At 46.9% G+C, this 27,256-nt stretch overlaps 1 protein-coding gene and 1 long non-coding RNA gene across 4 annotated transcripts in view; both read left to right on the forward strand.

Annotated features, from left to right (window-relative positions):
* LOC115318793 (gastrula zinc finger protein XlCGF17.1-like) overlaps window positions 1–20,614 on the forward strand; it is a 57,203-nt gene extending 36,589 nt beyond the window's left edge. The window contains exons 2-3 of one of the 2 annotated variants that reach the window (XM_042293468.1): window positions 9,990–10,091; window positions 19,851–20,614. In XM_042293468.1, the coding sequence (XP_042149402.1) occupies window positions 9,990–10,091; window positions 19,851–20,500 (752 nt within the window). In that variant the 3' untranslated portion in view covers window positions 20,501–20,614. Of the gene's footprint in view, window positions 1–9,961; window positions 10,092–10,449; window positions 10,742–19,850 lie in introns of those variants that run through there. The other variant, XR_006078303.1, reaches the window with a different exon arrangement.
* On the forward strand, window positions 7–6,841 carry LOC120842618. Of its 2 annotated transcripts, none has more exons than XR_005715964.3 (3): window positions 7–73; window positions 4,553–4,738; window positions 6,621–6,841. It is a non-coding gene; the product is annotated as an uncharacterized LOC120842618 (long non-coding RNA). The 2 variants fall into 2 exon arrangements; XR_005798460.2 differs by having other exon boundaries at window positions 25–171.
* Window positions 20,615–27,256: the final 6,642 nt, after the last annotated feature.

Below are 27,256 nucleotides of genomic sequence, written 5' to 3' on the forward strand. Positions count from 1 at the left end.
GGCAACGTTTGTTTTGCCAGAGCCGTGTGGCCGTTTCTCAAAAACTTGTGTCCGTTGGTTCATCGTTTCTAACGTGAGCTCTGAAATCAATCCCATTTCTTTTACGACGTGCTGCTGCTCCCTTCCTGCATTATTCGCCGGATCAAGGAGCATCATTCGGAAAGCAGCTAGGTTAGTCAGATCCGAGTGTAACCTTTGTAAAATAGCTTTTGGATTGTTTTTATATTGTCGCTAATCTCTCGAGGCCCGCTGGAAACGTTTCGGATCCCGCATTTGACGTTTCCAAGGGTTTATTCCTCACAGAACTTAAATCGACCAGTTTGCAAACGCTCGCCGGCGTTGCACCTTAAAATATCCTTTGCGAAGTAGTGTTTTTTTTTTTTTTTTTTCTTCTTCTTGTTTACTCTGTACTAAAAAAAAAGAGAAAACCTTTGACAGGCTCTGAAAATGTGAGACATGCTGTTCGATTGCGAGTGTAGTCTAACGCGCTGACATTTAGTGAAGTTGTCGGGAATTGTAGAAGGAACAGCAAACCGGGCAAGGCATAAGTATCTTAGCATGCACAGCGATTTCAGGCAGCGACAAATAAAGCCATGAACACATTTGCCACATCCTTTTCTCTGCCGGTTTCTTCACAACAACGTTAGTGGTTTGCTTTCTGCTTTCCCTGCGTGTTAATGAACGAGAGATCGCCACGAGCACCTCAGGGCAATCTGGATTTTTTTTCTTAATTTTTCATTTATCAATTAATACCACAGCAACTTTTTTTGTTTTTTTTTTTTACCTCATTATTTGTTTTTGTTTTTTGAGTCGTGGGTTTTGTTGGAGCTCCTCTTGAGATGTCTGCATTGCCAAGTGGTGTGTGTGTGGGGGGGGTGGGGTCTTGTCGAGCTTGATCGTAGAGCTTATTCTTATTCTCTAGCCCCCTCTCTTAGGGTTGAAATAAAAAACAGTACCATTACTTATTATTCAATGAACTTACCGGCCTTGGACTATATACACGTTCACATGTATGGGCAGAACAACAACCACAATTTGACGTTAAATGTATGCAGACAACATTGTACTCGTATCAGAAAGTCGTGAGACAGTACAGGAACTGATTAGGATTTGCAGCAGAGAAGGGGACAGTTTGGGACTAAGATTCACTAGGGACAAGTCGGTTAAAATAGTTTTCAACGATGAGAAGGGGGAACCCCTGGAGAAACGGGTGTATCTCAAAATGTCCCATTCACATTTGAACCTTGCATATTTCGTCCCATTCTCATTTGGTCCTTCTCGTTTGAACCTTCTCATAAGATCCGAATCGTGTTTTTCGCAACTGGGCCCATTCTCATTTTGTCCGTTATCCGAAAACATCCCGTTCGCATTTTGATTGTGCGTTTTTCGTCCCATTCTCATTTGGTCCGCCTTGTTTGAACTTTCTCATAAGATCCAAATTGTGATTTTCGCAACATTCTCATTTCGCCCGTTCGCGCTACGACCGAGTGGCATTAGTTCGGCATGCTTCTAACGTTGTTATGCCTTCGCGGCTATGTTGATGAGCCTTACCTTGCTTGGGCCCCCAACATACCATCAGATATATTTTATGTGTAGAGGTATGCACTGAGAATCGTACAATGACGCCTGCTTCCTTTCTTCTAAGCAAAAAAAGAAAAGCGATGAACATTCAATTTGAAAATTTTGTTTGAACAGAAATAGCATACATAATAGCAGCGGTTCTCAACCATTGATGTTTCGCGGACCCCTTGTAGACAAGTGGAGATGATGGAGGACCCCATTCAGGGTGAGGGGAATAGAAAGGTATAGGCTTTCATGATAATGATTTGATTAATGAATATAACTAATTACTAGTGCGAAGTAGACTTATCTAATTGACACGAGAGTACTCACCCAAAAATTGGAACGTTTCTTCTCAACGTGAAGAAAGCGGACACCTAATATTGCCGTGCTTGACTGATGAGACAGGGCTTCGCGGACCTTTAGGATGCCTTTGCAGACCCCCTTTTGAGAACCACTGCATTATAGAAGTGGTGGCATTGTCCCAAGTCGAGAGACCCCAAAAAACGTGACATTTCGAAATATGATCTGGCTGCAATAAATAGCTGGTCTGCTAGAAACTTTTCCCGACGATCTCGACGCACCGCTAAAATCCTTAGCAGAGAGAGTATGCCTGTAGAGTGGCACACACATACGCACGCACAAAATATATCAGTGTATTTATAAATATTACCCCCCCCCCCCCCCCCAAAAGAAAAAAAAAAAAAAAAATTTGGTATGGAAAGAGTGAAGTGCGACTGGTCAAAGCGAGATATTTTTGAGAATGGCTGTTTTAAAAAGGGCCAGGTGAGAAGAGCGAAACGAAAACGGGCCCAAATGGGGAGGGTTGGAATGCGAAAGACGAAACGGGAAAGGGCCAAATGCGAAGGGTCAAAGCGAGAAGATCTTTTTGAGAATGTTTGTTTTGAGAAGGGCCAAGTGAGAAGGTCGAAACGAGAACGGACTCAAATGAGAAGGGTTGAAATGCGAAGGACGAAACGGGAAAGGAACAATTGCGCCAGGTTCAAGAGAGAAGATCTTTTTGACTATGATTGCTTTGAGAAGGGCCAAGTGAGAAGGGCGAAACGAGAACGGGCTCAAATGATAACCACCCGGAGAAACAGGACACAGTGATAGAACACGTATAAAAGTACAAATTTCTGGGAGTTAAGTGAGGGAAGAAAGTATCTAAAAGAACATGAAGATATTGGAATAAAAAAAATAAAAGCCGCTTACAACTTCCTGTAACGCCGAATTAGAGCGCAGCTCTTGAGGAGGAGGAGAGGAAGGTACGGAGACGGGGCTATGCCCCTCCTCTCCTGCTCGCCTCCCATTTAGGGGAATTTTTTCCGCTAAATTTAGCGGGAAATATTTCCCGCTACAGTTAGGGAGAAATTTTTCCACAAGATCTAGCGGGGAATTTTTTCCGCTAAATTTAGCGGGGAAATTTTTTTGCTAGATTTAGAGGGGGAAAATTTTCCGCTGAATTTACCGGGAAATATTTTCTGCTAGACTTAGCAGGGAAAATTTTCCGCTATATTTAGCGGAAAATTTACTCATCATGCACCGCGCAGTTATGCCAACGCTGACGGCGGCGCTGACACAGCTCAAACCGGATACGGGCGCCTAAGAGCTACGCTCTAAAAGAAGAAACAAGATTCAGCTATCATGAAACACGGGGCACTTTGGAACTATAATAGATGTGAAGTCGTTAGGGGTGTATGGAAGGGAGTCATGGTGCCAGGACTGTCATTTGGGAATGCGGTATTGTGTATGAAGTCGTAAATCCAAGCAAGTTTAGAGATACAGCAAAGGAGTGTGGGTAGGTCGGCATGGGGGGCACATGGGAACACACCAAATGAGGGAGTACAGGGGGATATGGGTTGTGCATCTTTCGAGAGTAGAGAAGCGATCTGTAAATTATAATTTGAACAAAGTCTAGCTGAAATTGAGGATACAAGGTGGACAGTGAAAGTGTACAAGTATCTATATATGAAAAGTCTTAACACTAAGTGGAAAAACCGAACCCGCAAGCTGAGATTTAAATGCATTCAACGAGAGGGGGCAGATAAGAGCATATCAGTAGAAAAGGGAGTGAAGGAAACTGAGAGGAAATTGTGGGAACAGAGAATTCAGGCGAAATCAGCTTTAACAATAGACAGGACACAAAAACAGGAAATAAAGAAGGAACAGTTGTATGATAATTCATTGGGGAGCTCATTGCTGTTTGAAGCTAGAACGGGGGTTCTATCCAGGATATAGACAGTTTATGCGACATATGCAAACGCGAGAGGGAAACTATAGAACATGCAATTTTAAGATGCACGGGGCTTCGTCCCGTGCACCTTAAATCTAGGGAGGGGTAAAAATACAGATAAAAATAAGCATTGGTGACGCTTTAAAAGAGGGAGGGTGGTAGGGTTGTGTTAGAAAAAAATTTATACAAATTTTTAAAATAGAAGGGATCACGAAATGTTAGGCTAGGGGTCGCAAGCTGCCGCCCGTTACAAATGGTATAGCCGTTACCATCCAAAAACAAAGCGAGTGACAAACTTCATCAAAGACCGTGCTTGGAGAAAAAAAAGTGTCCCAGGCAAGGAGGATAGAAGGCTAGGAAGGGGCATCACGTCAGCCGTGTAGCCTCCACAAGCCAAGCTCCCTTGACGCCTCGTCTCCTTCTGCATTTTCCTCCTTACCCTCCTCACTTATCGGCCCAGCACGTGACCTACCGGACAAAGCCAAACGGATTCACGTCTAGCCTTTGATCTGATAAAACCTACCGGACGGAGCGCGCGCAAGCCTGCAAGGAATCCCACTAGTACAATCAACCATCCATTTCCCACGTGACATGTCACGCGCACCAATCGCTAGAGGGATCTGGGGTAACGTGCATAACATCGCTGAAAGTTTAAACCTCAGTTTGTTTAAACTTTTCATGACTTCCTCGTTCGTTCATTTTACTTTTTCTGTCTTTTCTGTTCGGAGCGTTTATGAGGTGTTCTTGTGTGCGCAGGCAACGTGAAAGTGAATCTCTGCGGCTCCTTGTCGCACACGTGCGTGCTTTGCGATTTGGATGGCTCTCGAGCTTTTGCCAAAGAAGTCCCGAAACCGACCTGTCTCTGAGTGAGCAGTCGGATTGCAGGAATGCTCCCAGAGGCAAGCGTCCCACTGAAGGCGCGGGAAGGGGGAGACGGGCTTGGTAAGTATATCAGGGAGCTTTATGTCGTGGATCGGTGGACAAGGCTTCAGTTCTATAAATCGGGTCGCGGTGTGTTTTGCGGAACTTGTGACTGCTAGGTACCCGTTACGTGCTAGCGTTAGTATTTGCACCCCGTTTCCTTCCACTGCGGGTGTCCGAATTCACGTTCAATTTTCGTCCTCGGAAACTACTCGGAAGTATTGCGTGCCGTGCACCTTTAGAAGTGGGGTCTGTGTTGATGTGTTGCTTGCAAAGAGTATAAAGAATTTTTTTTCGACTGGGGCACGGAATTTTTATACAAAATGCTGTATATGTTGCGCTTATTTGTTAGTCCTCTACCAATACTTTATTGGGAAGGTAGGGGGAAAAAAAAAACGCCATTGAGTGGTTAGAAAGAAAACAGAAAACAAAATGTTTCGAACAACTTTCTTGAAGAGACCATGAACTGATTTTCCAACTACTTCCTCCTCAGCTGTCCTCCTCAGTTCCTTAGCAAAGTGAGAAATCATGTGGTCGTATTTCACTGGAACCCAAAGTTCTCCCAGCTGTCAGAGAGTCGGCAAGGACAAAGCCCTTGATAAAGTTCACGCTTCACATTTTCGCAAGCTCCAACAACCATAAAGCGAGCGACGAGACAAGCGATGGCAACCCTTGTCGTTATTGTTAGGTCATTCGCGCAATGAGGCAAACCGCATGAAAGCGACGGGAGCAAGCGATCAAGGCGACGAGCGACGTTTTCTAAAAATCCAAAAACCAAACGGTGTAACGAGCGACAATGGGAAATCTCCATCGCTCGTCTCTCACTAAATCACTTGCATGTGGTTCAGCCTTAATTGTGTGAATGCGAGAGGCGCATGCCACAAGTGAGTGCTGTGCTGCCGCTCACTTCCAAGTGCCTCTTATTTCAAGGCTACACTGCCATTTGCTTTCAAGTACTGCACAGGCCTTGTGCCCTGGCACTTTAACGCCACTTACGAAACTAACACAAACCCATCAAGGGGTTGGCCATCTGGTGTGTTTACCGCACCATTCTTTTTCAGGTAGGAGGGCTTTTAGAAGAAAATTGGGATTAACCTGAGTTCCATAAAACCCATTCGGGTTTTGAAAATTGGGAAATATTTCCGCTTGTGCAGCTGGCCTAGTTGGCAGTGCTCCCGTGTCCTCATGGTTACCGTGCTTGCCTCCCACACGAAAAACCGAGGTTTGATGCCTGGCTGCTGATACACCTTTTTGTTGTTTCTGTAAAGTCGCATTCTGGTAAATTTGAGAAATCTGTTGCTTATTTGAGGTTAGAATGTTCTACGCCGATTGTTCCAGAAGCTCACGCGTCTACATAAGAGGCTCCGCGTGGCGAGCCTGAGTTAGTCTCGTCCCAGCGTTTGACCGTGCTGCTTCACCGACATCGACGCCTGCAACGCTAAGCTTCTTCTATTTTGTTTTGAGCACAAGTTCGCCCCATTAAACGTTTAGTTCCTCAGTTATTTGCCCCCTCATAATTTGTCATTCGTGATAGTGTCAGAGCTTGTTCGAAAATGAAGACCTGCCCATAATGCATTTGATATTCTTGAACAGTGTCCACCGCATGACTGCAACTGGTTAAGAAAGTGCAGTTTTTTCATGTCACTCAGAATCTACAATCCTGTATCCAGAAAATAATCACGAGGCTGATAATGAGACTATCTTTAATTTTGGCGAGCCTCCATGGTATGAATAGTTTACAGTAAGATTCCTGGTTTGATAATCCAGCTCGAATGTTACCGTGATTAAATTCATACATTTTTTTTTGCTGGGGACTTATTAAAATTTTTACTCACCATCTATGATGGTCCGACTGCCCCAAAAAGATATTTGTAGCATTACATCTTCTTTATTTTGAATGCAGCTCAAGATTCAATATTCTGCAATGGGGCGACGAAGGCGGTTTTCGGTCCTGTAAACCTGCAGCGCCGAAGCGTGGTGGGGCAGCCCTGCAGGCGGCTGAAGCGAGCAGCTCAGCAGAGGGCACTGACTCTTGACAAGCTGGCAGCCGTGGGCATTAAGTTGTTTCTCTTTGCTCCCAACACGCTAGACTCTACCATTTATTTGCAGTCATCAATATGACTTCATGTTGACCACTTTGAGTGCTCTTTATTCAGTAAATACAAAATGAAATATATATGCGTAAAGGTTGCTTGCATGTGAAGAAAGGGACCATTCCTTTTGATAATGACAGACCTGACAGAAGAATGTTCCAATCACGAACATCTGCACAGAGTGTTACAATACTTAACACCTACAAGGAATCGCTCTAATTATTAAAGAGTAAGGTGATGTTTTTACATAATCAACAATCTTTAGTAACTCAGTTAAATAATTTTCAATTGTTTCCAACATCGTCATGCTTGTTGCAGAAATTGAGTTAGTCTTTTTTGACCTCCGTTTACTGAAGATCGCTTTGGCTGTCGTCACAGACGTAGCTTTGTTTACCGCTGCACTTATCAATTTTCTCCACCGAGCCACAATGGGCTGTGGTTGCAGAGGAATATTGTGTACTATTACAGCGAATATGAGCTGAAATGTCATGACACCTTCCGCTCGGGACTATTAGTGCTGGTTGTCGTATCACTGGGCAAACGCACGCTGGGCCGAGACACATTTACTCCTGTGTTCGTTACGCCGTTCCAATCTTCGTCACGATGTGTGCACCATGCAACCCATTGTCTATAGACACTTGTGAAGGCCTTATTCTTAGATAATTTCCCTCTGCATCTTTGCCAGTGAAGGGACAAATTAAATTGTTATTTACCAACTTGCGCGATTTTTACTTGAGTGAATTTAACTTTCTTCTGCAAACAGATTAGGCCTTTCTGGAGCATTCACTAACACGCCCTCAGAACCGGCATTTCTGCCGCTGCATTGGAAATGAGAGGTTTAGCTGGGGAATGCTTTAACAGGCATTACACAGCAGTGACGCACGGCCTGTTGGATAGTGCTCATCCCATATGACAACAGGCAGGTGTGGGGATCGAGAGAAACCCGCAGCCCTGGGTTTTACAGTGCAATCCTTGGTTCTCTTGAATGGCGAGAGTTATACATGAAACTGTTTGCAAAACTTAATCAAACCAATCTCTGCGGTACTTCTGTGCAGAGCCTCGATTTGTGCAACCATCAATTTGCGATGACGAGTGGCTCACGCTCAGATCTTGGTTCATATTTATGGAGAATGACAATTGTGTGACCTTGTCACCTTCGCACTCAATACCACACCAGCCGTCTGGCTACCAGAAGGCCGGAAGCGTGCTGTGGCACGAGCACACGAGGAGATGTGTCTCTGCGTCAGTTGATGCCAGTGTTTACGAAGCAATGTGCCAGGTGGCGCTGATAGCGCCACACGTGTCGTTTCAGCTCATACTGGCCGCGATAGTACCTGATATCAAGCAGCAGCAGTTCTTAAAGAAGCGATTCCCAGGAAAACCGGGAATTGTCTGGGAAATTTTAATTACCGGGAAAAATCGGGGAATTGTCAGGAATATTGTTAAAAAGCGAGCCCAGTCAGGGAAAATATGCCGGAGAGGCCGTCAAGTTCTTTGAGCAAAGAATCGTGTACTTGAAGGCAAAAAAAATAGGCAATAAATTCTGCTTTTCCTCCTCATTCCTTTTTACAAAGCCTACCCAGACACACACGCACACACGTGAAATGACCAGGGAGGATGGAAATGACCCACCAAAGTACGCCGAAATTACTCGAGGGCGCGCCTTAGAGCCAATAGTGGTAGTTTTAGACCACGTGTAGGCAAAAAGGAGAAAAATCAGTAGATTTCGTGGTATTATCACTGAATCAGCAGAATTTTGAAAAAATCAGTAGATCTGCTGATAAATCAGTAGGAGTGGCAACTCTGGCGTAGATAATGCAAAGATGACAACTCCAAAAAAGAAGATAAACAAGGAGACGGGAGGAAGTACCTAGGAAGCAACAGCTAAGAGGGATTCTGGGGAATCTACGTCCCTACCGACCAAGCGGCTCGCCGTGTACTGCCGTGAAGCCACACTCTTGTCCAAAACTTCTGTCTCAAGTGTGTCACACATTTTGAAAGAAATGAGCGGCTTTTGCCTGGCGCAGCCTTTTAACGGCGTTGCGGGTTGCGGACGGACGTTGCGAGCGTTCAGGATTGCTAACCCTAATCACTTTTCTCCGGAGATGAAAACGCGTGAAAATTCGCATCCTTCATACGGTACGCACCAGTAATACCTTGAACTTTAGCACATGCATGAAATGCACCAAATAAGAAATCCGGGCGATGTTCGAGGACACAAATGCTTAGAAATCACCACTGTAGTCGAAGTAAACAAACACGACGACACGGGCGTTTCTGCCGTCTTGAGAGTGTCGCCACGACATTGCCGCACGAGTAGGTGGATCTTCCCTTCTAGAACGTGCTGGGTTATGATAGCGACACACAATGAAAATTCACAGTCAAGGAGAGCGCTTTTACGCAGAACGATGAGATGCACGCCGTCTACGACGACGATCACAACCGACGCCATGTTTGCGGAATAGAAGCAGCCGGCCCGCGACCGGCATGCAACGCGCGCGAACACTTCTCCTCGACCTGCGATTGGTCTGTCGTTGCGGTTGTTTGTTTCTTTGTTTCCAACGCAGGGGAGGGACGCACGCACGTGAACGACTCGTGCGTGCGTCCCTCCGTCGCTATGGCAACTGAAGCCTCTCTCTTCCCTTCTCCCCGCGTTTTCGAGCGACCTCCTTGCTCCGCGAGTGCATCTTGTGGCTTGCGCCGTTATCTAGTGTCGCACAGGGAGGCGAGCTCGCTGCTCCGGTCGTCGCCGCGGTCGGCGGGCTGTGCCAAAAACTGCACTATAACCGGTATTTCCCTTTGCGCGTCTGCATTTTAAGCGGTATGTAATTACATGGAGTTCTATGGGAGGTGAACCGGTGGTTTAAAAAAACCGCGTTATACCCGGTCCTGCACTATAAGCGGTTACGTTGTAAGTGGTCTATACTGTACTTTCAAATAACCTCCGGTATATGTTACAGTTTTATTTATATTTTCAGTGACGACAGTGACTGCGTAAGCGGAAGTTCATTGTTTTTGAAGGGTGCCTCTTGGAGCGTTTCATGGTGTGCCGCAAGTGCCATGCCCCTTGCTGCAACACCAGAGATGTTGTCGGCACACTACTGATTGTCAACAGGAGACATGGTGGTGCCAGCCAAAGGTAAGTGGCAAAGCAACAGGCAATGTTTGCATTTGCGCAGCCATTCTCTTTGGAGCTGGTTCTCCTGCGACCATCTTGAGGAGCAACAAGTCCGTCAGCATTCAAGCCATCTCGGAGCGCACCTACAACAAGTGTCAGACTGGTAATCCGATGCCTGCTGTGAATTGCATACCTGCCAACTCTCCCGAATTTTGATCACATCTCCCGATTGTATGGACGCGATCTCGGATCTCCCAAAAAATGTCCACCGTAATTTTTTTTTGTTTTTTTTTAATGCCGCCTTATTGCTATAATCATCACGCGTGTGTCATTGCGAGTTACTCAAGAGTAGGTTTAGGTTACTCCGGCGGGTTACCACGTGACAATTTAGAGCGGTAGCGTAAAACGAGGGTAGATTTTCAAAAGCCAAGGTACGAAACCTCTACTCCTGAAGTTGGAGCGCATTTTGGAACACGGCTTATATGACCATGGGTGCGCTAGGCTTCAGTTGGCTTTGTCAGGTCATCGAGTGAGGTGCGGGACGCAGCAGAACACTGAGCTTCTGCAAGGTCTCCGAGGCAAGAGCATTGCCCTTGCTGGGATGGACGCTGCGATTCGCCAGGATTCAGCGCAAAGTACTGCACCTACAGCTTCCACGAGGCAGTCACCAGGAAGGTAATCCATGTTGAGCAAGTGCTAGTTGGCAAGGTAACATTTACTAACTGAGGCAAACTAAATTATTGTAAAACTGATTTGCCTCTTGTTTACAACCACTGTTCCTATCTGCTTTAAATCTGATTGCATTTATGGAGGCCTTGCTTTGATGCTGCAGTACATTGTCTGTTGGAAGAAATTAATGCATACACGTTGTGACCAGTCGGATGAGGTGACGGAAGGCAACGCCATGGGGAAGGTGGCATTTGTTTGTGGCTTCACCAAGCTGAAGCAGAAGGGCATACAGGCTACCATTCTGAGGCTTTCCTGAAGCCATTTGATTTCATACAAAATATGTTTACTTGGAGAATAAAAATTACTTGACACATCAACTTGCAATTTTTTATTCAGCATGTTAGAACACACAAATGCTTTAAAAGAATAGCACATATTGGCGTAAGGTGTGCCTCACTTTCTGATATTGCAGTCAGTCCCATGCAAAAGTCAATGCACTGGTTTAGAGAACTACTCCACGCTGGGACATGTTGGATCCAGCTCAGAATAGTTCCATAAGCCAGTACTTCTTGCCCGGGTTGGTGGAGGTGGATGAGGTCAGCCGAAATCTGGGAAGCTGCTGCACCACTCAACACAGCGAAATCTCTGGGGAACTTTAACCCCCGTCGTCTTCCAAAGCGCGTATTGTCACGGAGTAAGGCCAAGAGACGGTAAATTATGAACTGAAAAGAAGGGTTTAATCAGCGAACTTGTGTCAAACAAAATAAAGAATGAGCGTCGAGACAGCAGAAAAGCAGGCGGCAATTTGGCGGCGTAACAGGAAGCGAGAGCGAGACCGACTCGACAAGGTCACGGGCAGCTCCTTTTTTAATGTTCATCGGCGTCGCGAAAATTCGGTCCAGAAGGTTCGAGCACCTTGTGTTCAGGGTGAGAATGAACAGGCACTTTGGAGAACAGGACGAAATGATAAAAGTTAAGCCCGAGTAAGACTTTTGGAGTTCCGTGACCAAGCGCTGCTTGTTCGGCCCTGCGCACAGCAATATTGCACTGGGGTGACTGAGAACATGTTAGGCCTACAGGGCAGGATATCTAAAGCCACAGTATTCTTCTGATGGATAGGCATTCCTAATGGCCTTTACTACACAGGCAGGCAGGATCTTCCTGTTGTGCCTCCCAAGGCGGCGCCAAATCCACCTTGCAAACTGGTGGTATGCAACATACCTGTACCAGGAATAGAGAATCCAGATTGAACTTGGGTTTATGAAGTACTATTACAGCAGCAGGTGGGCCGTGATATTGACGCCCCCCCCTCCCCCCCAACACCCACATAGCAGGTGCACTAGCACGCACCATGTAATGTGGAAGAACATGTCGGCTGCCCCCACGCATGCACTGTCTGCAGGTGCACCTGCTGTGTGGGCACTAGGAGGATGAAAAGGCCACAACCTGCCTTTTATTGCTGTTTACACCGAAGTACAGTGTAATGATTATTCATTTGGAGTTGCCCACAATAAATTACATGAGCTTGGCCTACAATGTTCTGCATGCAGATCATATCTGCCCATGGTAGAATAAACTGTACCATCTCTTACAATAATGAATTGCACACAATGTGGACTCCTCGCTGCACTTACCAATTCCAACCTCGGATGACCTCCTTAGAATTAGAGGCCAGTTTCTGCACCAAAATCTGATGTCGCTTGCCTCATTCCAAACTTACACGGAGCTCTGTATGTAAGTATTCGGTTATGCAAAATGATTTAGATGGAAACCGACCCATGTGTTAGTGTTTCAAATACCCGACACCACCCTGTGTTTGAAGGCCTTACCTGTGGGTTTCCCTGTGCCCAACCCCCGCAGGGGGCGCCTGTGAAAGCAGGTGTTTGGAGAGTGGCGTCTCCACGGACCCCGAGCCATGCAGGTTCGCCCGCCCACGTCTGGCTGTGCGTGGCTTTACCGTGTCCGGTGAAAAGGGCACCCTGGTGGTTGAACCGAGCCCGGGGTAGGTTTAAACCCTTCGGGGCCCCCCGGGGGGGCAATACACCACTTCGGCCCCGGCTTCTTGTAGACGGTAGTCCTGGTAAGGCCCGGCCAGGATGATTCAGTCTAGTCGCCTTTTCTTCTCCTATCCCCTCCGATTTTTCACTTTTACCTTTCCTGTTTCTTTTACTTCTATCTCATTTCTCTTACTCCTTTTTCACCCCTCTTTGGCGGCAAGGGCTAACCTTGGGTGGCAATGGACCTCTGTCTTGACTCACACTTAAGTATAGTTTCCCGGCAGCATTGTTAGCGTAACGTCTCCAGCCAAGCCCTCCTTGTTATGGTGCGTTACCTAACCCCTTGTTGGGCTCGATGGTGGATGGTGAACCACGGATTCTGTACACTCTTCGCCCTCTTATGGCACCCCACCCCTCTAAACTCCGTTCCGGTCACGCCCTTAAAAGGCGCTGCCCCGAACAAAAAAAACATCGACAAAGAATGTGAAGCACAAACATTTACAAAGTTTTTCATCGTTCATTCGCTGGATGAACAAAAACCTGTTTCGAAGCTGTCGCCTTTTATTGTAGCAAAGGTGCTAGAAATCCTTGTAGGGCTTTCCTACAAGGCAAAAAAGCAGCACACTGGAGACCTTCTCCGAGGAAGTGAATACAAAAAAAAACAAAGTGACACACTCCTTAAACTGACTACCATCGTTGACGTGAAAGTGTCGGTGAGCCCTCATCGCTCACTAAATACTATCCGTGGAGTCCTCTCTGAGGATGACTTCTTGCACACTAGTGAAGAAGAACTCCTCGAAAGATTCCAAGGTGCCGGTGTCGTCGCTGTAAAACACATTATGTTTACGAAAGATGGCAAACAAATCCCTTCGAGACACGTTATCCTGACTTTTGAAAGGCACACTCTCCCCGAGAGTGTGCCTTACTTGAACTGCCGCATCCGCCCTTACGTCCCCAACTCCCAGCGGTGCTTCCGTTGCCAGCATTTCGGTCATGGAACACGCAGCTGTCGAGGGAAGGAGACGTGTGCGAAGTGCGGTAGTCAGGGTCACGTTTCCAATACTTGCGAGGCGGCTGTGGCCCACTGCGCTAATTGCGGTGGACCACATCCTGCTTATTATCGTGCATGTCCCCCTTGGAAGCTAGAAAAGGACATTCTTACCATCAAAGTAAAGGAAAACATACCATACCCAGAAGCCAAGAAGCAGTTCTCCTTTTTGTCAAAGGGGAGTTTGGTCGAGGTGGTGCGCAGGGGCCCTGCACCGCGCTCGGAGTCAAGGGCCACCCAGGTCTCTCCCGAGATCTTGGCGGCCGACTGCAGGGCCCCAGCTCCCCGACAGGAGCAGCGGCTGCCTCCTCCGGTCCCTGGTGGTAGAACGCGTGCTGCTTTCCTTCCAGGGACATGCCGGCAGCAGCCGCCCCTGCCCCCTCTCCTAGGTCACCCTCTGGGGAGACGGAGCGAGCCTCTTGCTCTTGCTCGCTAGAGAGGGCCCCCTACCGAAGGTGAAGCATGGTGTCCATGCAGCTCCTGGGAAAGGAGGGAACCAGACGAGCTCAGACGACCCGACGCCCAGTTCGTCTGCAACCCCCCCAGCCGATCGTGGTCAGAGTTTGCCCCCCCCCCCCCGCACACCTGGCCGAACAAGTGCTGTTCTAAAAACATTGGATACCTCTCAGGAGGTGGAGATGTCGACAGATGCTGACAATCTGTCCACTCCTGAGTCTGACCAGGGCAATATAAAGTGAGAAACGCCCTCCAGTAAACATAAAAAGAATAAGAAGCCTGTAGTCCCACCCAAATGATGATCCCAATGCCTTTCACCTAGTTTGTATTGACTCTACAGTCTTACTTATTTTACTAGGTTTATTTTTCAGTTGCATATTTACATACCTTTTATAGATGACTAAGTTACATTTTATGCAATGGAACTGTCGCGGTAATTTAAGAAATGATGTCAATTATTTCGTGGATCAGCTTCAGCCCATTGCTCTCGCCTTGCAAGAAACCCATCTTCACTCTCATTCATTTAACATTTTAAGACGTCATCAGGTTTTTAGGAAAGATCGCCCCTTTTCCTCCCCTTCTGGTGGTATTGCAGTGGTCGTGCAGAGTGGAGTTGCTTGCTCTCAAGTTCCCCTCTGCACGCCACTGGAAGCTGTTGCAGTACGTCTCTTTCTGGACCGCCTTGTAACAATTGTTTCTTTATACTTACCACCTAACGTTCCTTTAAACCTTTAAGAGCTGCAGGAACTTGTAGGACAGCTCCCGCAACCTTTTTTAATTTTGGGCGATTTTAACGCTCATCATCCTATGGGGTAGTACCCGTCAAGACTCTTGTGGTGGTATGATTGAACGTCTTTTATTGTCTTCGGGGCTGTGCCTTCTTAACGGGAGAGAACCAACCTTTTCTAGTGCGGCACACAACTCATTCACATCCATTCATGTTCCTATTGCTTCACCTTCATTACTTCCTTGCTCCCCCAGAAAGGTTCTTCAAAACCTTTTCGGAAGTGATCATTATCCAGTTGTTTTAGAGAGTACCGTTCCATTGCCTAATCTTTTAAAGCGGGTCCCTAGGTGGAAGTTAGACAAGGCAGACTGGGCACTTTTTAATCTTCACTCCACTTTAGATCCTTATTTCTTCTATGTCCCCTGAGAACGTTACTCTTTATGTTACTGAGCAGATACTCAAGGCTGCTCAGCAGTCCATTCCACAAACATCTGGTGATATACCCAAAAAATGTAAACCTTGGTGGGATAAGGAGTGTGCCACAACCCGGGCGGACCAAAATAGGCCATGGGGCAGATTTCGCAGATACCCCACTTCAAGCAACCTTGTAGAGTTTAAGCGACGAAAAGCCAAGGCTCGTTGGACTAGGAAACAGGCAAAGCGGAAGTCGTGGATGAAGTATCCCTCTTCCTTAACCAGCTTCGTCCCGGCCAAAGAGGCCTGTGACAGATACAGGAAAGTAAATGGGGATTATAGGTGCTTTGCCATTTCAACGTTTAATGCTCCTTCTTCGTCACTAAAAGATATTGGTAACATACTCAGTGAACATTTTTATAATTCATCTAGTTTGGCCAACTACAGTGTCACCTTTGAAAAGTTAAAAGCTTGTGTGGAACAAAAAAGCTTGTCATGTCAAGAGGAAATTCAGCATCTTATAACCAACCATTTACACAGTGCGAGCTTGAGATGGCTCGTAATGTGACAAAGCTCTCTGCCCCTGGTCCCGATGGAATTCATTATGAAATGCTGCGCCGCTTTTCTCCAGAATCCCTTGAAAACCATCTCCTGTTTTTTAATATTTTGTGGGAAAAGGCATGTTTCCCTCAGGCTTGGAAACACTCACATATCATCCCCCTCCTAAAGCCTTATGCTACCGCCCAATTACACTGACAAGCTGCCTTGGGAAGACATATGAAAGGCTTATAAACAGGCGACTGGTCTACATGTTAGAAAGCCAGAGGGTCTTTGATAACAGTCAATGTGGATTCCGCCAAAGTCAATCTACCCTTGACCACCTGGTACGCTTGAAAGCTGTGATACGTGAGGCATTTGTAAACCGGCAGCATTTGGAGAGGCATATGATACAGCGTGGAGGTATGGGATTCTCCGAAACCTGTATGCCTGTAACATCCGGGGCCGTATGCTGCGAAGCATAAAGGAATATCTGACAGACGGGACTTTCCAAGTTTGTCTCGGCTCAGCCCTATCAGATTCCTTTGTTCAAGAAAATGGAGTCCCTCAAGGGGTGCTTTAACTGTGACTTTGTTTTTGCTAACAATGAATTCACTCGTACAACTTCTGCCACCTTCTATTTCATAGTCTCTTTATTCTGATGATATACAGATTTCATTATCGTCTTGTAACCTTTCTAGTCGTGAGCGCCAGTTCCAGTTAGCTGTAAACAAACTGTCCAAGTAAGCCGACGAAAATGGGTTCAAGTTTTCTGCTTCGAAAACGGTCTGTGTGCCTTTTTCTTTGCGACGCGGATTGTCTTTGGATCCATCCCTGGAATTGAATGGAACCCCTATCCCAGTTAGAAGGGAGCACCGATTTCTTGGTGTAATATTTGATAAAAAGCTTAACTTTATTTCCCACCTTAAAGCGCTGAAGCAAAAATGCCTTCAGTCCTCAAACCTTTTGAAAGTTTTATCTCACGAGTCTCGGGGGTTTGATAGAAAATGTATCCTGCAGTTATACAATGCCCTTGTATGATCCCGTCTTGACTATGGTGCAGTAGTGTATGGATCGGCTCGGCCCTCTGCCCTTAAGATGTTGGACTCGGTTCATCATCTCGGCTTGCGACTGGCAACAGGAGCCTTCCGGACGTCGCCCGTCCTCAGTTTGCATGCAGAATCCAAAGAGCTGTCCCTGAACAAACGACGTACATATCTTAGTCTAACATATGCTTACAAGATTGTGGCCGACCCCCAGCATCCGACGTACTCTTCACCTACAAGGTCGAGGTTCTTTCGCCTTTTTGAAAATAAACCAAGCATTGTGACATTGTTGAGCTTCCGTATTAAACATCTTCGCACTTCTCTGCACCTTCCTCAAGACCAGGTTGGCCTTGTTAGGAAAGTCAACGGTATTCCACCTTGGAAAGCACAGCGAGTTGAATCCGACTGGTCTCTCGCGAAGTTCAGCAAGCACGGCATTTCCCATGCTGTAATTAAGCAAGAGTTTGGTGAACTGCAGACTAAGTATGATGGTTATCTTCATGTTTATGCAGATGGTGCCAAGACCTCCTCTTTTGTCGGTTGTGCTGTGTATTCTGAAAGCTTCTCCAAGGTTCAACGACTTGATTGTATTGCCAGCATTTTTACTGCGGAGCTCTATGCGGTATCAATGGCGATCGAATGCATTATCAATAGGAAAATACTGAGGGTGGTCCTGTTGACTCTCAAAGTGTGATTCTTGCAGTTTGCTCTCTTAAAGACACTAAAAATATGCTTGTACAACAGATTCAATATAAAATTAACTCTGCTTTGCATGGAGGTCAAAATATAAAATTTTGTTGGGTACCCAGTCACATTGGCATACAAGGCAATGAAGAAGCCGATAGAAGCCATCGTTATATATTTCTGTTGCCAGGAAATCTTAATGGTAACAACTTCTTGGTCGTCGGTGCAAAACTGCGTGGCGTCGATTTGGCAGCGTGGTGAGTCTGTGCTCACATCGATCATTGCTCTGCCTGTGGGACCCTCCCCAAACCTTTTGTTAGTGATGGATGGGCACGAATACGCCTCAAACCCTGGTAATGCAATCTCTGTCGTGTTAGTTTTCTGCAGGAGTAGGATATCTGGGAGTTCCGATGGTACGTCGAGCCCCGAGCTCCGCCGCCCTCTTGCGCAGCCCCTGGCAATTCCACTGCAGAACTCTTTGCATGATTCTGCAGGGAAAAAGGACTTGAGCGTTGTCATGCGGCTCACTTGAGGGGTACAAAAGCTATCAACATCATCCCATAGAAGTACAATTTCGGTTTCGCTCGCAAATCGAAAAATTCGCATTAAGCGCAAAACACATGTACAAAGAAACCGTCCGATCAGGCAATACGACAGTCGGAGGCGAGGGTTTTCAACGCTCTCCGGTGCTACAAAAACTCTTGCCCTCGAAGGCCATTCCGGCAGTTCGTACGTCGGATCGGACGGTTTCGTCGTACATGTGTTTCGCGCTTTATAACATAAATATTGGGAAAACTTCTCTTTTTTTTTCGACGAAGATTAGTTTTGAGACATGCCTGTCCTAATTAGGTATAAAAAAAGTTTTTTTTTCTGGTTTCAGTGTTTTTTTAAATAAGTACAATATTACAACAAATTAACATGCGATTCTGATGTTTTTTTTTTCTAGGGCTACAGGTAGACCGAATTATATATAGAACCCAGTTAATTCGAACCATCCTTGTATCAAACTATTTGTGAACAGACCGGGAGCTGCAATAATAATGCATAGCGAAAAATGTGGTCACATTGAACGGGAATTGCAGCGTCTCCCGACAGATCGAACTGCTCTGCAAGCCGGCTTTCCCCCCGTTGCGAGAAACTCGTTGGGGAAAAACCAGCTTGCAGAGAAAGCTGGCTTTTTTTCTTTTGGGGCAACCGCTTTAATCGCCCAAAAGGAGAAAAAAAATGATCTTTTCTGTAGGGAATGGGGAGAGGGTGAGCCGGTGAGACCTTGAAAGACGGAAGAAGCGGCCTCTGAATAGCCGCATGGAGCGTCCCTCATCCTCGAACGCTCCTTTGAGTGTAAACGTTTCTAGATGTGGCGTGCTTGTTCGTTGTCAAATTCATTAAAAATTTTATATAGAATTACTCGCTAGATCGAACTGGTCGACGGGTTTTTCCGAGTTCGACATAAACGGGTTTGACTTAACAGCAATCCATATGAATAATTTCCATGTTCTCTTCATTTTCAGGTTCCTTTGACATGTACATCAAACAAGCACCATCGGATGTGTCGCCTAGGAAACAAAAGGGTCTCATGAACAAGTATATCGCGGAGCAACTTCAAGATGCCGACAGGAAGCTGCAGTTTTAAGCTGCTTTTGGGAACCTAGTTTTCCTGTTGATATGATGACAGTGCTGGGCTATTTGCTTTTGTCATGCCTGTAACAAATCTGTTTCGTCAACTGTACCTGCTTTCGAGACCTTGTTTTAGTTACTTGCATCTTCTTTTCAGGAAGGGTGTCAGGATTTCATTTCAGTGGAGAGCCTCGGAATACGAAAGGCAGACCGGGGGTTGCCAGCTTACCTTTTTCTGAACAGGAATCGTATGGGTGGACCTGCATAACGGGTCAATCCGCATAACAGGTCGACCCGTATCTGGTCGGGTGCTCCTGTTTGTGACATGTTTGCATATAGGACGACCTGTTTGCATACGGGACCCGTATGTCCATAACATTGTGTGACCCAAACGGGTCAATCTGTATGAAAATTATATGTGTTTCTTCTGTAAGGGTTATCGCAGCGAGGGGGCAATGAAGGAAATATGGCTGTACTTCTGAGACAGCAATGTTCGCTTATATATCCCGCCCTAGTTAACCGGACGCATTTACGCCAAGATCATCATTCATCCGAACACTAGGTTTACTAAGAGTGGGCTATCTTTCTGTGTTTTCAAAGAAAATAACAAATCGAGCCCAAAATGGGGGGCGGGTTACCTTTCGGGGGAGGAGCATCTCTCGGGATGTTACGGTTTACTGTTCCCACTTAACACTCTGCACCCCTTGTCTTGCTCGTCCATGTGCAGGCCAAGAAGATGCACCGTCCCTCGAGGGGCCAGCGGAGAGCTTCGCGTGCGGGGACTGCGACAGCATCTTCGCTTCCCTCGAGCACCTCCAGGGACACCGGAAGAGGATGCACGAGAGGACAGAGGGCAGGCACCGATGCGGTCACTGCCCCTACTCCAGCGATAAAAAACAACACCTACTCGAGCACGAGCGCACCCACACGGGAGAGAGGCCCTTCCTGTGCGGCACCTGCGGCAAGGCTTTCACGCAGCAGGGCAACTTGACCAGGCACCAGAATGTGCACACGGGCGAGCGTCCTCACGAGTGCGCCGAGTGCGGGCAGAAGTTCGCCCAGCCGGCAGACTTGAGGCGGCACGAAAGCACGCACAGCGGAGAGCGGCCCCACGTCTGCCCAGAGTGTGGGAGAGGATTCGTTGAGAGAGGTCACCTCTCAAGGCACAGGCAAACCCATTCCGGCGAGAAGCCCTATGCCTGTCACCTGTGCTGCTACAGGGCCTCTGATTTAAGCAGCGTGACGAGGCACCTGATCGGGGCACACTCAAAAGAGTATCCCCACAAGTGCGGGGACTGTGGCAAAGGGTTCCTGTCCCCAGGTGAACTCGGAAGCCACATGAGGAGGCAGCACGCCTGCGGTGACCAGAAGCAGTAGATGAACTCAATGATGGGGGAGGGGGAGGAGGCACACGGGGTTGCGCTCCTAACGACACTGGGGAAACCCAAAAACAAAAGTGACACTGGCGAGATTTTTTTTTTTAATAAATACATTGTACAGCTAAACCTCGTTATAACAAAATGGGATATAACAAACTAATGGATATAACAAAACAATCATAATTCCCCTTGCTTGCTAATAGTGGGAAATGGACATTGGCTATAACAAACTAATGGTTATAACGAAATAATTACGACCGCTCCTTGAACTTTGTTATAACGAGGCTTTACTGTATATAGAATTGACATTGGATTACTGTTCCGTACGAGCGCATCGTCTGAAAGGCCCTCTTTGCCCAACCGTGGGTGTAAGGATCGACGAAGGCGATCCTTACACTTTTGCTAATGCTCTCGTGCTAACGGTGGACCGTTAGCACAAGAGGGAACTGGCTGCTAGGAAAGCGTTGGCGAACACTTCCCTCGGTGGAGGGCGACTTGGATAGACTGGTGTACTTTGCGATGCGAGGGTCAAAACTCGCGCTTCCAGCCGAGAGAACCGGAACGTGCGTTTCCGGTCGGGAGAGCTATCGGAGAGTGCGGTGGTTGACTGGGCAATGTTGGACCACGTCTGGCGGAATGATCGTCGGCGCTGTCCACATCGGGGACGGCTGTCCGACTCGCCTCACGAGTTCTAAGGAGTCATTTGCTCGTGTCCATCACACAGGAAAATAAAGCGATTTCCCCATGGTGGAGCATCACACAGGAAAATTAAGCGATTTCCCCATGGTGGAGAAGTGAGCCGACTGGTTGTGCACTCTCGGCCACTGGGAAACGCCCGTTTCATGACGCATCGGAGAATCGCAGGTCTACCAAAAAGCGGGGGGGGCCAACAAGTGATTTCTAGTGGTTCTACTTTGTGCTGGAGCTCGAGAGCTCACGCTCCGTAATCGAACCCCGTCAATTGACTTCGAGGGACAATGCCCCCGTAATCGGGATTTTATCCTACGAGCCAGCCAAGTATGGCTAACACCCGAGCACCTCCTTCCCACCTCGCACTAGAGAGTAATCTTTGCAGCTCGGTTTCGCTATGTACCTTTATTCGCTACGACAGTATTAAATCATTTATATAAAAGTAACCCCCTCCTATCGAGTTAGTCGGTGTGGCCAAGGGAACCGACTTGGCCTCCGACGCAAGTACCACCCAGCTTCCCACAGCAAAGTTCGTCAGCCGATGCGGACATTCCGGGGCGACGCAAGGTGTGAACCAACGAACCCGTACTGGGGAGCTCAATCTTGCTGGAGAGCTATGCTTTGGTTTATCCCCAAGCGTAGCCCTTTATTTCATAGCACCTAAAAAACTCGCTGGAAGCCAGTGCTGGAAGCGAACTGGCGAAGGAAACGCAAGCCACTGGCAGAGACGGGCCTGCCGCTACGGTGAACAAAAGTGAGCGCAGCTACATTGGTCAGGTGGCATTTTAAATAGACAGCAAGCTCCTTTAAAGTTCAAATTATTTGTTTCAATAAATATTTAACTTGGGTTCAGTTTGTAAATATCAATTTCTCAAAGAAATTTTTCTTAACGTCGGGTCCAAGGCCGTGCTGCGGGAAGCGACCGTCGCTTCTGCAAAGGTCCCGAGGCGCGGATAGCGTGGCTGTGATGAGGCGGCGTGCTGCGGCGTGCGGAGCAGAGAATCAAGGCCCGTTCACACTCTTGCGACTGCTTGCAACCTCTTAAACCTGGGTTCCTTAAAACTTCTTAAACCAGAGAACACACTGGCGCCATCTATTGGGAAGCAGTGTAAACTCGGCGGTCCGGCATATTTTTTTTTTTTATTTCTCACGCAATATTCTTTCTTTTTTGGCTCGAAAAGCTTTTGTCAATGTTATAAACGAGCCTTTCTATGGGTATTACGCACATTTGACCTCGGAAATCCCGCAAAACCTTCGCTTTTGTGAAATGCAGTTCTAGGGTCACCGCATAGATGGCGCCACGATGTCAGTGTGTTCTCTTAGTGTTCTCTCATTCTAGAAACATTTAAGAAGTTGTAAAGGCCCGTTCACACTCTTGCGACTGCTTGCGACCTCTTAAACCTGGGTTCCTTAAAACTTCTTAAACCAGAGAACACACTGGCGCCATCTATTGGGAAGCAGTGTAAACTCGGCGGTCCGGCATATTTTTTTTTTATTTCTCGCGCAATATCCTTTCTTTTTTGGCTCGAAAAACTTTTGTGAATGTTATAAACGAGCCTTTCTATGGGTATTACGCACATTTGACCTCGGAAATCCCGCAAAACCTTCGATTTTGTGAAATGCAGTTCTAGGGTCACCGCATAGATGGCGCCACAATGTCAGTGTGTCCCCTCATTCTAGAAACATTTAAGAAGTTGTAAAGGCCCGTTCACACTCTTGCGACCGAGTACGACCGAGTACGACTGAGAGAGACGAGGATCTCTTAAAACTTCTTAAATGTTTTTAGAATGAGGGAACACACTGGTATTGTGGCGCCATCTATGCGGTGACCCTGGAACTGCATTTCATAAGAGCGAAGGTTTTGCGGGATTTCCGAGGTCAAATGTGCGTAATAACCATAGAAAGGCTCGTTTATAACATTGACAAAAGTTTTTCGAGCCAAGAAAGAAAGGATAATGCGCGAGAAATAAAACAAAATATGCCGGACCGCCGAGTTTACACTGCTTCCCAATAGATGGCGCCAGTGTGTTCTCTGGTTTAAGAAGTTTTAAGGAACCTAGGTTTAAGAGGTCGCAGGAGTGTGAACGGGCCTTAAGAGATCTCGTCTCTCTCAGTCGTACTCGGTCGCAAGAGTGTGAACGGGCCTTTAGAGATCTCGTCCCTCTCAGTCGTACTCGGTCGCAAGAGTGTGAACGGGCCTTTAAGATAGTGCGGCGACACGCCGCGCGTGCGCCGTCGTCCAGTCATTTGTCTCCTGTTTCTCTCTGTCTTGGGTAGAATGCAGTAGCCGACGAAAACTTGGTCCCTTTGAAACAACAAAAGAACGTTGCTTCGAAAGCCGTTGCTGCTTGTTTTTGTTTGGTCTGAGTTGCCCGGATGTGCCGGTCGTGTATCACTCCGCGAGCGCCGCAGACGCGATCGTCCTCTGTGTCGTCTGCTTCCCAGACTTCGGAAACATGTTTTAAAACATCGCTCGTGTCATAAAAGACAACGAGCTCGAACTCGGAGGTGAAGGAACCTCCGAGTTCGAGCTCGGAGCACGTGATCGAAGGAAAAGGAACCCGATACTCTGTCTCTCTAAGCAGAGCTTATGCAGCTGCTCGAGTCCTAGCTAATACCTGTGTGAACATACAAGGTAGCATTAAACACTTTGTTGCTTGTCCATATATCTCATTGAACCATCTAACAAACTAGAAGACCAAAGAGAGCACTACGCAGTCAGTAACTGAAACACAAACTACCCAATGTTTTTTGTTTGTTTGTTTTTAATAAAAAAATATTAGTTTTTGTGGTTTTTGGCAGGCCCCACCTGAGGGCTGAGGATTAATTTCGACCACCTGGGCACCCTTTGACGTGCAACCGACATCTAGGTTACACGGCGCCTTGTCCACAATAATCCGTCGCCGGAATGCAGGCAGTACCTCGGCCGGGCTTCGAACCCGCCACCTGAGGACCCGTAAACTATCGATGAAACACCCTAATATGCTTGCGTACGTGCGTACGCATATATAGCGACGCCGCTCGCTGGTTGGAACGCCGTAATGAGAAAATATGGGCAGACGAATGACTACGACGTCGCTATACGACACACGAGTGGCCTTTTTACAGCTTGACAAGCCTCGTGAAAGGTACGTAAAAGAAGGCAAGCGAGGAGCATATTCTGCTTTTCCGTCAAGTTCCGGTCATGAACGGACTCCAAATTAGGTGCCTTTTCAGAAACACCAGCTTCCACAATGGGTGCACCTGTTCAAAGAAAGCAAGTAACAAGCTCCTTTAAGTTCGTCTGAACGGTGTCACTTGGAGGAGCATACAGCGAAAAAAGGAACTAGTACTCTTTTAACCATTAAAGCGGTAGAAAGCCGGTTTTGAATGCTTGTTTTTCCATAACTTTTTTAAAGAAATAATTGAAAACGTTTTTGTGTTGCCACCTTTTGCCTCCGAGCAAGGGTGAACGTTGGGTTCTTGCGGTTTCCACGGTCCAGACGTAGCAGCATGCGGCTTGTAAAGGTAATCGAAGAATAGTCACATACATTCATTCTATAGCCATATTGTATATCTCTTGAAATCGCAGAGCGGGTCATCCAATTATTTCAGTCAAGGTAAGCCTGTTGTTTCACAGCGTGCGGTTGATTCCTCCTTGCGTATAAACGTCCCAAGCGTGACTTAGTCTTGCTGACAAACAAGCGGGTACATTCTCTTTTCCAACTGGCAAAGTAGAAGTGCTTCGTGGTTTTGCTCTGATTGCTCTGATAACAGGCCTGCGCGATTGGTTTATGCAACCAGTTAGATAAGGAAATTTATCAGGGTTTGATAAATTTAGGCGTTTTAGCATATTAGACATGAATAGCGCGATACAAGGACACACTCTTTGTGCCCACGTCCTTGTCTGCCCTTCGCTCTATTCATGTTTAAATGTATGATTGAAATCAAGTTTAAATCATGTTTAAATGTATGATTGAGAGCAAGGCGTCTGCTCCTTGCGCCGGGGTTGCGGTGACATCAGAATGACGCCGAGCTGTCATTGGCTGATCAAAAAATAGTGGGTAGGCCTCGAGGCACCCAAAATTGAGAATTACCCGCTTTTTTTTCGATCAACCAATCAGAACTTGGCGTCGTTCTGACGTCACAGCTATTTCTGCGCAATAAGCAGACGACTTGCTCTCCGCATGGTCGCTGCAAACTTAAGAAACGCAAGGTGTGCCATTCCTCGAGAATCTTATCTTCGCGGGGCAGCCAGTGAGGCAGCCGAATTAGCCGTTAAGAACGCCGATAAGCGTCAACATAATAATACACTCCCGGCGCTTAAGCTATCGGTCACCGGTTAGGCCAGTGAAACTAATAAATCATGTGAAAAATATTGAAAAAAACAACTTGTTTATTTTTTGTAATGTTTTGTTATAGTTTCTTTTTTCTTTTTTTTTTTTTCTGAACAAGTTTAAAACTATTCGAAGGGCATACGCTATACCTTACTGCATTTTTATGATAAAGTGGTCGACTATACTTGACTGAGGGAAATGAAAGCAACCCTTTTTGTTAGCGCTGTTCCTGGGCACAAATTCGGGACTCCTTGAACTCATTGCCACGCGGCATTCGAAGCACGGATCTCGGGTGACTCGCGTTCGAATCTGTATGCAGTCTGTCTCTTGTATGACGTATAAGCGGTGTGATCCCCAGCAAAAATGTTCGCAATCGTCATTTTCTAGGCACGAAACAGACCTTGGATATGAAACGTGGCATCTTCGGAAAGTGTGCAGCAGTTGTAGCCCTACTTGTTTTCGTGGCATCGGTCCATCTCGTGGTGTACAAGGGCCTGAACGTGAGCATTAGTTGGTCCAAACCTGCGGAGACTTCACCGGTTGCCTTCGAGACACAGCTACAGTTTAAATCAGGGTAAGAGTTTTTTTTTTTTCTCTCTCTTTTTTTTTTAATTTATTTTTTGAAATAGATTTTTTTTTTTTTAGAAATTTATCGAGCAACATTTGTGGTCGCCATTTCTTTGGTCTTAATGGTCTTAGAAGGGCGGGAGAAATCATATGTTGGTCTTTTTTAGACTTAGGCTAGGTGACCCGTTACAAAAGGTATAGCCATTGACATTGGCTGCATTTACATGGATGCGACCGTAGCGCATCGAGTCGAGATTTCACGATTTTGATTGGTAGCAGTTGGGTAGAAGAGGAAGAACTAAGAAGACAGGCTGCGTGTCATTGGTTCCTGCTCGATTCGATGCGCTACGATCGCATTCATGTAAACGTAGCCATTAATCCATCCATCCATTTTGGCACGAAGAGTGATTGGATCGAGTTCTCGCCGTACGCTGAAGTAGTAGTCATTTTTGACGCGAGCCGAGTCGAGTTCGCGCCGGATGCTGGTTAGACCGTTTTACTGAAAGAGGGCGAGGGAGAAAAGGAAAAAGAGCTACCGGCGCTTTCCCTCTTGCTGGAGCATTTGCGAGGCACGGCTAGCCCGAAAGCCGCCCGTAACTTGACAACCATCACACGTTAAACGCCGTTCACACCAAACACAAAAGACAGAAGCGGCGGTTGGAGCAGTTCGCGTACTCCCACCGCGAGACTTGTGCAAGCCGCCGTGCGCGAAGTAGGCAAAAATGGTCATTGCGCAACTGCCCCGGGAGAACCATGGGCTCGGAGAAAGCTAGAAACAAAAAAAAAAAAAAGGCCGGAGCATGCGCCGCTTGGCGCCCTCGAAAAAACACACATATATAAATAAAGAGCATGTGTTGCGGAGAAGCCTTCCTCTCCGGTCGGCCCACTCGTCGTGAATCTGTGACGTCACAACCCTGAGCGCTGCGGCCTTTGCTCTAGGTGGTGTTGTACCAGCGCACGTGCCTAAACAATGGCCAACTCGAATAATTGGCGCAGCAGCTACCAGATGGCGCTCACTTATGAAAAAACGGGGTCGCCGACTCTGGTCGCACGAAACTGTCGCCTCGTCGGTCTACGCGAAGGGTGCGTGCACTGTGACATTCCTTGGGGTCTGTGTTTCCAGCATTAGTTTTTATTCGAATTGCAGTGTGTTTCTCGCGGGGTTTATTGTTCACGCAGAT

The sequence above is a fragment of the Ixodes scapularis genome, unplaced genomic scaffold, assembly GCF_016920785.2.
Source record: "Ixodes scapularis isolate PalLabHiFi unplaced genomic scaffold, ASM1692078v2 PGA_scaffold4__175_contigs__length_147842914, whole genome shotgun sequence".
NCBI lineage: Eukaryota > Metazoa > Arthropoda > Arachnida > Ixodida > Ixodidae > Ixodes > Ixodes scapularis.